The sequence below is a fragment of the Telmatherina bonti genome (assembly GCF_933228915.1).
Source record: "Telmatherina bonti genome assembly, chromosome: 14".
In the NCBI taxonomy this organism is placed as follows: domain Eukaryota; kingdom Metazoa; phylum Chordata; class Actinopteri; order Atheriniformes; family Telmatherinidae; genus Telmatherina; species Telmatherina bonti.
Genome location: NC_136612.1, coordinates 31488274 through 31501325, shown reverse-complemented (window position 1 = coordinate 31501325; position 13052 = coordinate 31488274). Strand labels below are relative to the sequence as shown.

The window sequence follows — 13052 nt, the reverse complement described above, 5'->3', positions numbered from 1 at the left end:
TCATTGCATTTAATTCTTTGTGAATATTCTTTCTAAAACACTGATATCTTTAAGACAAACTATTTTCATGCACTGGCAATTTAACAAATAAGCATATTTTCCAACCGGAAAAGTGGAAACAAGGGCGAAGTACGAAATTAAAATGGATATTGTGTTTAATTATATAAGAGGTCTTTTGTTTTTTTAAGAAAAATAATCAAATTTATTTTAATAGCGAATGGTTATATTGATTGATAACAGTAACACAGATTAAAATGAATGAGAAAAAATATTGATTCGAAAAGAATCGATTCGGAATCCTTTCCGGAAGTGACGTATAGATAGCTACGGGTCAAAGTTGACAAAAAGCCTTTCAACTTCCTTTCCTGTTAGCGGTGGCCATAGAGCAGCATCAGTGAGTCCGATTTTCATTCAGAAAATCCTTCACCATCGCTCTTAATGTAGCCTATTCTGTTGCTTTTTCACTAAATATCAAACATCAACATTCTGGTTGTCACGATGTGCCTTTTATTTTTTTAAGTCTACTCTTGATGAGTAGAGGAAATAAGCATTAAATTCAGCTCTTAGCTCCTGCTAGGCTCATTTCAACATGGCAGCCCCACTCTGAACTTCCTATGAAGGCACCTTTAGTTTACACCTATTAAATGTGCATTGATTTGTTTTAAATTGCTATTAAGGAACATTTAAGTTACGTCTCAAGTACATGAAGTCGGAATATACGCTATGTCCTTCATGGCTTTTTATATAATCGGTCTTTAAATTGAAGCTAATGCTAACCAAGCAACAGAGAAGAACTCTAAACATGTTGATAATTTTGAGTGTTTTGATTAAAATTTAGCCACAGTTGTTAGTGTTATTGCTTAGTCTATAACAGTGTGTTTTGTATTGCAGAAATGGGCAAGTTTATGAAGCCTGGGAAGGTGGTGATGGTCCTAGCTGGACGCTATGCCGGCCGCAAAGCTGTCATCGTCAAGGTAAAACTTACACCGAGTGGATTTTAGATGTTTATAAGAGGTATTGTGATGGATCTGTGAAAAACACTGCACCCATTCCTAAATATCTCTAAGCTTTGATCTGATCTCTAAGCTCTGATCTGATTTTTTTTAACAGTAGTAACACTTATAAGTAATGAATAATAGGTTCATGTATTAGACACAACCACCTGGTTAAGCTTCACAGCAGTCCAAAGCTGTTTTCGTCAAAGACTTAAATATTAAGTATTATTAATGCACACTTGCGTACAGTTTCACTTGAATTCCTACTGGACTCGTGTTCAAGGGAATCTTGTGGTGAAAAGGTAGAGTTGTTGTGTCCAAGGTCGGTCCTTGACGGCGTCTGTCCTGTAGATTTTTATATATACCTGTTTCAACTCACCTGGTTTACTTTAACTTGAGTAACCTTTAACTCCTGCAACCTATGAAGTTCTGCATAATGACTGATTCATTAGAGTCAGGTGTGTTGGAGCAGGGATACATGATGAACATGCAGGATTTTGGTTGGTATCTAAGAGAGAGGGAAGTAAAACTCCTGCATCAGTTACTCTGCCTGTTGTAACGGTCTGTTGTTCGTCTGTCTTCAGAACATTGACGATGGCACCACGGACCGTCCTTACAGCCACGCTCTGGTCGCAGGGATCGACCGCTATCCCCGTAAAGTCACCACCAGCATGGGCAAGAAGAAGATTGCCAAGAGGTCCAAAATCAAGGCCTTTGTTAAGGTTTTCAACTACAACCACCTAATGCCCACCAGGTCAGTGTCACAAAACATTTACTTACTTTGTATAAAGCTAAAAATCCATAGTAGCAGCTGGGTTTTAAAGATGCCAGGTCAGGAGTCGCTTTCATGAATGAAAATCCGACCAGTAGTGGTCTGCACACTTTATACATTACATTCCTGTAACCACAAACCAGGAGGAGTTGTCAGGCTGGGCTTAGTAGGTGCTGCCATAAAAGCAGTAAATGTTTTTTTAATGCAGAACTTTTGTCCACTGGGGGTTTCTTACTATATTTTATGAAAGCTGTTGTTTCCTGGTAACAGCTGTAGCTAGAGCTTGGTGATAAAATATCAAATTGAGCCGGATGCAATTAAAGTTTATGTGAAGCAGCAGTATAACCCTTAAGTTCCAGGCAAGTCATTGGTGGTAATGTACCTCTACGCATGTTGCTCATTAGCAAGAAACCCAAAAACGTAAAAACAAAACTGAATAGAAATGTAGGAGAGAGCGAGTGTCGTCAGAGCCACAGAAGCAGATAATAGGCTGACACTTGAACTCGGATTTATCTTACTAAACCGCAAGCTGGATTTGTCAGTGTTTGGAAGTGTTCTGGAGTCAGTAAAAGTCAGATTTATATAAAAGGCAAACTTTGTTGTTGGGTCAGTCTGATGAAAATTGGAACACGACTAATTTGCAGCTCTTGCAGAACAGAAAAGCATCTTGTGTGGATGTACCACGTACGAAAAAGTTCATGAAAGCTATTTCATCTTTTTGCAAATACATGATGCTACTTGCATCATTTTAGGAACTGACAGCATCAACTAAATTGTGACAGCTGTAAGCATAGAGCCAGCATGTGTTTTTACTGCTCTTCATGTTGGGTTCTCAAGCTAATATCGCCATGTATGTCCATTGTGTGGATAGGATACCACATCTTATTAAATGACCGTGGATACATACTCAGACACCAAAATGAAGCAAATGGCTATAAAAGTCTTAAAGTTATTGAAGAAATAAACATTTTCTCTAATGGCAGCAATCTGGATGAGATTTGTGTAATGAGTCCGGTCAACTACAGAATCTAATCACTTTGCTCCAAAATCCGAAGATTATATTTCTTGAAAATTAAATCAAATGTCTTTTTGAGCGATATTGCTGAGAGACAGACAAACCATCGCTGCTGAACACACAACCTCACCAAGGCAGAGGTTATACGTCATTATGCGCCAGACAACTGCAGGGTCAGTTTCTATTTTTTCGATTAGATTTTCCCATACCTAGAGATTATTCTGTTTGGTAGCAAAGAGAAGAGGGTCATCATCGGTAAATACCTGGAGACTCTGGCTCGTAAGGTCACCAAACAAGCCAACTTTATTTACAAAGAACTTTCCGACTGCTACGGCTGAACATAAAATGATTAAAATATTAATAAAATAAAACCAGTAAAAACAATACAAGCAATAAAAGCAAAGTCATGCTGGGTAAAATGCCTAGAAGGGATTTAAAACCAAGTTTGTAACCTTGAATGTGGACAGACTCAGATCTGACTTTCAGCAGCCACATCAAAGCTTCATTAAAAAGCTTTTTCCCAAATCAGAACCATCAACAGAATTAAGTTTCATCTCCCAGAAAGACCAGTAGAAACTCCCCTCATGCAGACTGGACTACTGGAATGGTCTATAACAGGACTTCCTAAAAGCAAAAAGCATGTTGCGTTCATGTTTGGCTCGCTGTGATTCAAGCTTATGGGATCAAATTTTAGTGAATGCACAGAGCTTTTTCACCAAACTGTGCTGCTCAGAGCAGAAACGCTTCGGTCAAGCTGTAGGGTTTTTTACGTGAAGTGGTTTGCATGTTGCCAGTATGAACCCAGATGTCACTGAAATCTTAAAATGTTTCCTTGTGGTGTAAAGTAAAACTCATCTGGTGTTGGAAAACATTTTCATTGCTCTGCTGATTCACCTGCAGATACTCTGTGGATATTCCTCTGGACAAAACTGTTGTCAACAAGGACGTCTTCAGGGACCCTGCTCTCAAACGCAAAGCCAGGCGGGAGGCAAAGATCAAGTTTGAGGAGAGGTGAGTCTCTGGACTTTTAAACCCAGATTGACTGTGGTTGGAATAAAGATGTGCTGATCTCCTGTTTCTTCTGTTTTCAGGTACAAGACGGGCAAGAACAAGTGGTTTTTCCAGAAGCTCAGATTCTAACTTCATCTTTAAACATTAGTTTCACAAATAAATGTTTAAAAATGGATTTTTGACTGTTGATTCTTTGATTTTGAATTTCATGCAAGTGATTAAATGTTTAACTTTTATCCAGCGAGGAAAACCTTTACACTCCTGAGTTCCGTTTAAGAAAACTTCAGGCTACAAAAAAATAAAGGAATATCACACTAAACTGTTTTTTCTTTGACATGTTTAAGTGGTGAATCTTTAGAGAACATCTTTTCTGGGAAATTTAAAGTAATGGTGAAAGAATATTGTGTGGTCATTTAAACTTAACAGTGTGACAGATGAGACCTGAGTCATGATGAAAAGTCAACTTAGTCACTTGTTTCACTGTTTTTTCTGCTAGATTTTCAATTTCACAGCATTTCAACTTTTAAACGGACAACAATTTTTTATAGTTGAGCTTTAATTAAATTCCAGTTCTGTAAAGTTTGTGCAGAAGGTTTCGAGGTCTGTTCTGGGATTTATGACTGCTCTTCCAGAAGCATAATTGTGAAGTCAGGAATCTGCAGGCATACCAAGGTCGCCCACAACAATCTATCATCCATATCTTCATTGGACGTTGCCTGAAAGACCTTGACTCAACAAACTGGAGGACTGTCCCTGTAGTTTTAGTGTTATTGTCCATATTCTGTGAAGATTTGTCTTCCTGGTTAACATTTATTCTGAATAATGCTTATGCTAACTAAACCCTTTTAATCTTATCCGAGCAAGCAGTGGTTTAATCTGATATTTGAGCAAAATTAGTTTGAAAGCAACAGCTTCAGGAAAATTTTAGCAATTATTTTGTATTAGAAAAGAAAATCCCCTGATACTGTATCAGAGCTGCGACCCTGGAAAGTTTTTAATTAAGTCCTGCTCCAACAGACATGACTCAAGTCTACAGAGTGTGTAGAGCTTGATAGGCTGCTTGATCCATTTTACATCCATCTGCTGACCATTTTATATAAGCCAGATGTGTTGCATCAGGGATACATTGAAATCCTGCTAAACAGAACCAATATCTTCATTTAATAATCATTGCAAAATGCGTTTAAATTGATGTAATAACTATTTGCGTTCACTTGTAAATGGAAACTAGTTCATTCCAATACATCAGCAAAACAACCTGAGATTAGATAACACACAAAATACAAATAAATTTGACGTGAGTCAGTTTATGCCACAAAAAATATAAATCATAATAAAACAAATAAAAATCGTTATTTAATGTGGTAATTTAAAGTGAATGAAACATCGGCTTCTTAAGTCGCACAAAAAAGTACCAGAAAACTGCTGGTGAGTTTAAATAAATCATGAATTTATGTTGAAATGAGGACAAGCGCTTAATACCTTTAACAAAAACAAAACAGGTTACTAAAATTAATTTAAGCCAGTGGGAAATGTTAAAAAAAAAAAAAAAAAAAAAAGTCCTCGTTATTATTCTTGTATCGGGGGAAAACGCAAATTTCCCACAGTTTTAAACGCAGCGTCACGGTCTCATGTCCGCTGATCGTGACGCGTTCAAGTGCTGTCACATCTACAGCTGGGAAACAGAAAGTGAAAGAAGACTTCATCTGAGGGAAAACCTCGACATAGGTAAGTTTACGCCGAGCTTCTTTCATCCAAATAACCCAAATAAATAACCAGATAAACGCTTTTAGGTAAAGTAAAACATGTCGTTCGTTTAAATAATCATAAATTTGTTTCTGGGAAATTTAAGTTTGAAATGTTGTGTTGTGAATCTGAAAAATGGCCTTCGGCAAATGTCTTCTTATAAAGTTAATTTCCGCGGCATTTAGTCTGTGAACATCGCTTATCTTGTGTTATTCTCACTTGTTACTTACATTAAATACGCTTATGTTGAGTAAATACGTGTAAAACTTGTTATATTGTCCGATATTTCAGGTTACTTTCACCATCATGTCATCAGACGAGGTGAGACGTACCTTCCTGTTGTTTACTGGGGTGTTACACAACTTTCTCTAAAGTTGAAACCAGTATTTTACATATTCCAATAAAAGAAAATGCTTGGAAGGCAAATGTATTCTTCTAAATGTGACTTTTTCTTGACCTTTGTCAGGATTTCTCTCTGGTGACTGACCCAGAGCCCTCAGAACACAGCTTGAAAGGAGTTAAGGCTTCAATTAAGGAGTACAAGGTGCACAAAAACACATAAATTCACACTGATGGCTGCAGTCTAATGTAGCTGCCCTTCTTTTGACAACACGTTTTAAATATGAACGCTTAAAAACTGCTCAAAGATATATTGAATATTCACAGAAAACACATAATTTTTATCATTTAATTGAAAGCTTTAGTCTGAGCTTTCTGTGCAAAACAGAACAATGTTTTTATTGTTTTTGACTAAAAACGCAAACCTTTCTCTTGTTGGAAATAATGTTTCCAAATGTAGTACAGCAAAATGTGTCAAGTTCAACGTATGACAGTATAGTTACATAGATAAATCTTCATGGTTTAACCAGCAAGCTTTACTCTTTAAAAGATCTCTAAAGAAAAGCTACAAGAATACTTCCACCACAACTGTACATAAAACCAGTAAATTATTGTGCACACTGATTAAAGAAATCCTCAGACAAAACTCTCCTTTTACACCTACAGAAAAAGTACGATGAGCTGGTGCAGGAGCAGAAGGAGCTGGTTGATGCCGCAAAAGACCACCAAGTCCTGACTGAGCAGTTCAAGAAAAGAATTGAGAAACTGACCCGGGATCTGGAAGATGACAAGTGCTCCTACAGCATTCAGCTTGCAGATGAGAAGGTGTGTCATTTGCAGGTGTTGCTGCTGTGCCGAATGACGTGAGCAAAGAGTCTGAAGTCATCAACAGGAAATGTCTTTGACTTTTTAGGAGAAGCTGTGCGTGCTAAAGCAGGAGGAGCACGACCTGAAGATAGAGATCCAGAAAATGCAGGCTGCGCTTGAAGAACAGGAGGCCCAGAACGCCAGCCTGAGAGAGCAGACAGATGTACGTAGATCTAACAGCTCGCACATGCTCCACCCGTCACACACCTCCAGTCATCCTGTACGTCTTGATTTCAGGTGTTTTCTAGCATGCCAGAGAGGAACTTCATCTTTGCAGGGTCAACTGGAGACTCAGACAAGTGGAGGAGTTTTGAGATGAAGCCTCACATAATTTACCCGATGGAGGGAGGAACGGCACTGATCACGTTTGAAGAAGAGGACGGTGAGTTTGTGTCCAGATGTGGATGAAGTCCACCTCTTTGCCTGGTTTGTTATGAGAAGTGAAGGATTAAATCCTTATTTCTGAAATAGCTTTCAAAATCAGACAAAAAAAGGACTACAAACCAGTATAACTGCTGGAAACCATCTAAAATTAAATATCTAAGATGGTACAATTTAGATTTTTTTCCACATATTTTGGACATTTTAACAATTAAACTAGAAAAAGACCACGTTAAAAGGTTATCACTGGTATTTTACAGGGAATAAAAAAGCTGGTGAGAAGGTTACTGCCCTGAAAAACTACAATTTCTCAAAATTAAACAGCAAAGAATCTGAAAAAGATCATTTACAATTAATAGTATCATCAGTGTGAGAGAAATCAGGCAAAACTGCATTAAAAAGCACAGAAATCGTTGAGTGAAGTCAGGAAGTCTTTCATCACTTTATCCAGAAATATAAGTTCAGATCCAACCATTTAAAGATAAAGGGATAAAATAAACAGCACATTTACGTGAGTTTGTTGAACACAGGTTGAGTTCATAAGATCAATGAAAATATTAAGTTCTTGGAAACTGCTTTTTGTTTTATCAACACAGTTTAAAATCTGCAGCGGTGATGGTGTGGGGTTGCATTAACCCACATGACACCAAGGACTCGCGTGACTCCTAGAATTGGTTACACAAGCAACCTACCGCCAGACAGTCGTCACTCTTGTGTTTTGATAAGTGCAATTTATCATGTTCTTCCTTTAGAAGCATTGACATGATGTTTGGAAAACAAAGCCTGTATTCTGTACTTTTGATTGACATTTCATAGAAAACTGAAAGACTTCCTGTGTTCTGTCCACAAACCTCAATAACCACCTGGAGCTTTATACATAACTTTATAAAAAGTTGTGAAATATTCAGTGTTTTTGTGCTTTTATTAAATTTAGATGCGCACATATTATGTTTAGTAGCTGGTAGGTCACACATACAGTTGTCAGTATTCAGAAAGACATTTTATTAAACATGTAAAGTATTTACTTTGTGTGGTTAAACATTTCTCAGCGAACGTTCGGTAAGCCCGTGCTTGGAGTTTTAGGGTGATCTTTGTGGAGCAGGAAAGGCCCTCAGGGTTGTTGCTCATGTAAAGGTATGAAAACTGCGACTGTAACCAGGTAAATGAACAAACAGTTTTAGTTGCAGTGTCTAAATCCGCCACCAGGGGGCAAAAAGGAGCAACAGATTTCTGCAGCACACGACCACGCTGATATCTTTGCTAAAATGTGCATGTCTGTATGTTATGGAGGTGTTTTAAGGTATCAGCATGGGGTTAACTGGAAATAATGCTTTTATTTCATCATCAGTTGCTCGTAATATTCTGACCAAGAAGAAGCACAAAGTGGATCTGGGAGGAGAATGCAGCGTCACAGTGGAGGCCAGGCCGGTTCACCTGATGCTGCCCAGTACAGTGGAGGTAAAGCTCAACCTAATAAGTCAAATAAAGCGTTCAGCTGCAGCCTGTAGGTGATTTTTTGCTGCCTCTTGTCCTGCAGATCGACTCAGACGTGTGTCCTTGCCGCATTTTGATCTCCAACCTGCCAAAGATGGAAACCGACCCCCTGATGAACAAGCTGGAGATCCACTTCTCCAAGAAGAAACACGGAGGCGGGGAAGTGGACGACTGTGAATTCCTGCCCGACTCGGGGAATGTGGTCATCACGTTTATGAAGAGCAACAGTGAGTGTGTAATACTAGAGGAATACTACTTTAACACATTAAATGTACGAGTGTAAAACGTTTGATGGAATTTCTCCCATCAGTTGCCAGAGGTTTGGTAGAGAAGGAGTTTCATGAAGTAAAGCTACAAAAAAACTACCACACAGTGAGAGTGACTCCTTTTCTGAATGGAAAGATTACCAACTTAGAGGTGAGAACATTTTGTCAGGAGAAAAACACCAAGTTTTTTTAGGATCTGTAATGTTTTCTGATTTCTGTCGTTGCGTCCCCTCCCCCTCACCCAGACTAAGTTCACGATGTGCCCTCGGACCGTGCTGCTGACAGGAATACCGGACATCATGGAGCCGGAAACTTTGCAGGATATGCTGGAAATCCACTTCCAGAAAAACGGCAACGGTGGGGGAGAGATCGAAGCCTTCCTCTACAACCCGCCGGGTCACCACAGCGAGGCCATATTCGGCAGCGGCTCCACAGAGAACGAGGAGTAGCTGAAGATTTGCTGCTGCTGCTCATAAAATAAATGACTAAAAGTGGTGCAACATCCGCACTGTGAAGCTCTTCTGCTCTTGCAGTTTTACTGCAAAGCTCTGCACAAAGTTTAGTTACCTTTCTCTTTTAGGCATCAGTAGAAATGGTGGAGGATATTTTTTTTGTCTGTATTAATAAACGAGGATGTGGAAATTATTTAACCTCAATGACAAACGTCCAACTTTCGCAATGCCTTCACCTGAATCAGTTTGTTTATTAAACATGTAAATCTTTGGTGAAAATTGTAATAAACAATTATTTGACAAGATGAAGACACTTCACGCTGTTTTCTGACATTGAGGAAGGATTTAGAAAGACAGTAGGTAGAAATTTACTGGGCTTATTACTGGATGTCAGATCAAATCAGATGTATTTGTATAACTGGTTTAAGAACAACCAGGCAGACCGAAGTGCAAAACCATTTTCATAAGCAAAGAATAATCAAACTGATACAGACAGATAGTAATAGTCATAGTAATTAAACTTGCACTCAAGCTAATATCACCATATGTCCATTATGTGGATAGAATGCTACATCTTATGAAATGACCCTGGAAACATCCTGTCAGACACAGAAATGAAGCAAATGGCTATAAAAGTCTTAAAGTTATTGAAGAAATGAACATTTTCTCTCATGGCAGCAATCTGGATGAGATTCATGTAATGAGTCGGATCAACTACAAAATCCAATCACTTTGCTCCAAAATCCAATGATTATATTTCTTGAAAATGAAATCAAATGTCTTTCTAAGCGATATTGCTGAGAGACAGACAAACCATCGCTGCTGAACACACAACCTCACCAAGGCAGAGGTTATGTGTCATTATGCACCAGACAGCTGCAGGGTCAGATTCTGGACCAATTAAAACACCTAGATGAGAGAAATTTTTCTACAAAGAAAAAAGAATAAAAACGTGAAATTATTAAGGCTGTAACGATAAGCTTTTGTCCGGGTTTGATTCAGATTTTTTTGGGGGCCGATTTGATTTAAATTGCGATTCTCACGATTGTTTGATATTGCTGATTTTTGTCGATTAAATATTTTTAAAAAAGTACAAAACTTTTTTGTTGCTCGTCATTTTTCTTGATTTCATTTTTGAAAAAACAACAACACAGTAGCCAGATCATCATTCTGTTGCTATGAAGCCCAAGAAGAAAAGTAAAATGATCAATAAAAACAATAAAAATGACAAAAAAATTTTGATGGATTATTTTTATTTATTTGGGGAAAAAAATAGATTTTTTATTTAAAAAAAATTATTTTAAAATTGTGAAGCAAAAAAATCTCAATATTTGATTTTTCCATTCAATTTTCCCACATCTAGAGATTATTCTGTTTGGTAGCAAAGAGAAGAGGGTCATCGTCGGTAAACACCTCGAGACTCTGGCTCGTAAAATCACCAAACAAGCCAACTTTATAAAGAACTTTCCGACAGCTACGGCTGAACAAAGTGCTGATCATAAAATTATTAAAATATTAATAAATGATAATACAATAAAACCAGTAAAAACAATACAAGCAATAAAAGCAAAGTCATGCTGGGTAAAATGCCTAGAAGGGATTTAAAACCAAGTTTGTAACCTTGAATGTGGACAGACTCAGATCTGACTTTCAGCAGCCACATCAAAGCTTCATTAAAAAGCTTTTTCCCAAATCAGAAACATCAACAGAATTAAAAGTTTCATCTCCCAGAAAGACCAGTAGAAACTCCCCTCATGCAGACTGGACTACTGGAATGGTCTTTAACAGGACTTCCTAAAAGCAAAAAGCATTAAACATCAGCAGCTCATCCAGATGCTGCTGCAGGAGCTTTAACCAGAACTACGAGATTTGAAGACAAAGATTTTAAAGCCCAGTTGATGGTTAAGTGGACTGGTCCAGACAAGAGTCCAGAATAACATTCTTATGCACCTATGAATGAAATCTGTAACGTTTAACTAATTCTGCTTTTAATCATTAAAATGTGTGATGTTATTGTGATTTTTGCTATTTGTTGCTGCCTTTTACTACTTTTAATGCTTTCTTTGCACCATCTGCAATGCCTATGTTTACATTTTAAATTATATTGTACAAAAACTGTGATTTTCAAATAAACAAGCAACTACTACTACTACCAACCCAGCCAGTCACCTTCATCATCACTAGTTACAAGTATACATGTAGATTCACAGCAAAACAGCTACAGTATGCACAGGTATACATGCATGTTTTATGTGCACATACACACACATAAACAGAAGATAGATATGTCCACATACACAAAGATGCAGAAACATTTCAACTTGTCAAAGGTAAAATGGACCAAATGATCAGTGCTCAGTGAAGAGCAGCTAATGCTTTGGATAAGCTATCTATAATTCACTTTAAACTGTTTCATAGTTATAAATTGCTCATCTTCTTTAGTTTAATTTCACAAACTGAATCACACTAACTTAGTTTTGAAAGCACCAACACATTGTTCGTGTTCACATCATCATGTTGCGCTTTTTTGCCCAATAAGAGAGAGATCTGGAAGAACTACTGGTCAGTAGAGACTATAGAGGACTTTGTGATCCCAAACCAGTATTTTCCTGTTTAGTGCAGCAAAACCTTTAAGATTTCCAACTATCTTGGTGGTCCATTATCACCCCCAAAATTTTGATTTTATTCATTGTATCCTACATCTATGCATCAAAGGTTTGTCTCCTCAGGAGAGCTTCAGTTTGTATGTCGCCCCTCCAGCTTCATGGGAATAATTTCAGATATTTTACTTTTATGAAATTTTATAAAATTTTAAAAATTACATTTTTCTTTTTTTGTTTTTGAAGGACAAATATTTTTAATGTGGGGTCACTTTTTTCTTTTTTAAAAATCTGACACCTTTCTGCATCCACGGCTTAACCTCAACTATGAGCTCAACCCAACTGAGTACGGCTTTGTGAGCACCAGGAGGAGCGCTTTTCCCAGAATCTCCAAGTTTAATGTGGATTTTACTTTCATAAGAATGTTTTAGTATTTGTTTTATTACGTCCTTATCAACTTTCAATTTTCTATTCTATTCTGCAGTCATTTAGTGGACACTTTTCTCCTAAATGACTTATATCTGAGAATGAGAACACAAGCACACATCTAACAGAAGGGGACACCATAGATAAGTGTGACTGTTGTGAGTCCAGTTGGACGCAGGTGTTGCAATGTCATGTTAGAAGCAGTGCATTTTTTCCTTTTTTATCTGTTAGTTTGGTCTTTTACCGTGTAAAAATAGAAACAAACTGTTGGGGATTGTCAGAGCGTGCAGTAAAATAGCTGGCACAGCCTTGAATAACCTCACTGGTGTGCACAAGGCGAGGTCAGTGAGGAAAGCCAGACTTATCCTGTCAGATTAAGACCACCGACTACACAACCAGTTAAGATTGCTTTCTTCCAGAAGACGAAGCCTGCTGTCGAGGTGCATCACTAACAGACTGAAATAAACATTTATTCATGCAGAAATTACGTTGTTAAATAATTGGTTGTGATATGTGTTTGTTGTTATTATACATGTTAGTGGCTGTAAAACTAATTGTCCCCACGGGAAAATAAAGAAAGCAGTGAGGAGTGGTCTGCCTGACCCTGATCACAACTACAACAACACAAAAACCATGTGCAGTAGATAACAATTAGATACATTTGTGTATATTCCTAAACATTGTATGC

General features: G+C 37.7%; 2 protein-coding genes across 2 annotated transcripts; both read left to right on the top strand.

Moving 5' to 3' along the window:
* Positions 1–323: 323 nt before the first annotated feature.
* rpl27 (ribosomal protein L27) lies at positions 324–4112 on the top strand. Its single transcript, XM_079252194.1, has 5 exons — positions 324–394; positions 892–974; positions 1580–1749; positions 3683–3793; positions 3874–4112. Exons 2-5 carry the CDS (start codon positions 894–896, stop codon positions 3920–3922), a joined length of 411 nt encoding a protein of 136 aa, XP_079108320.1. The 5' UTR covers positions 324–394; positions 892–893; the 3' UTR covers positions 3923–4112.
* A 1348-nt stretch (positions 4113–5460) lies between these two features.
* ifi35 (interferon-induced protein 35) lies at positions 5461–9643 on the top strand. Its single transcript, XM_079252535.1, has 10 exons — positions 5461–5521; positions 5831–5860; positions 6006–6083; positions 6545–6703; positions 6792–6908; positions 6983–7127; positions 8475–8584; positions 8664–8847; positions 8931–9037; positions 9132–9643. Exons 2-10 carry the CDS (start codon positions 5846–5848, stop codon positions 9333–9335), a joined length of 1119 nt encoding a protein of 372 aa, XP_079108661.1. The 5' UTR covers positions 5461–5521; positions 5831–5845; the 3' UTR covers positions 9336–9643.
* The last annotated feature ends 3409 nt before the right edge of the window (positions 9644–13052 follow it).

Excerpts from the sequence above, each read along its gene's own strand:
- rpl27 (XM_079252194.1), top strand. The coding sequence starts at position 894 with ATGGGCAAGTTTATGAAGCCTGGGAAGGTGGTGATGGTCCTAGCTGGA. Across the intron at positions 1,750-3,682 it reads AACCACCTAATGCCCACCAG|ATACTCTGTGGATATTCCTC; the intron begins GTCAGTGTCACA and ends ATTCACCTGCAG. Across the intron at positions 3,794-3,873 it reads AAGATCAAGTTTGAGGAGAG|GTACAAGACGGGCAAGAACA; the intron begins GTGAGTCTCTGG and ends TTCTGTTTTCAG.
- ifi35 (XM_079252535.1), top strand. Across the intron at positions 6,704-6,791 it reads TTCAGCTTGCAGATGAGAAG|GAGAAGCTGTGCGTGCTAAA; the intron begins GTGTGTCATTTG and ends TTGACTTTTTAG. Across the intron at positions 8,585-8,663 it reads TGCTGCCCAGTACAGTGGAG|ATCGACTCAGACGTGTGTCC; the intron begins GTAAAGCTCAAC and ends CTTGTCCTGCAG.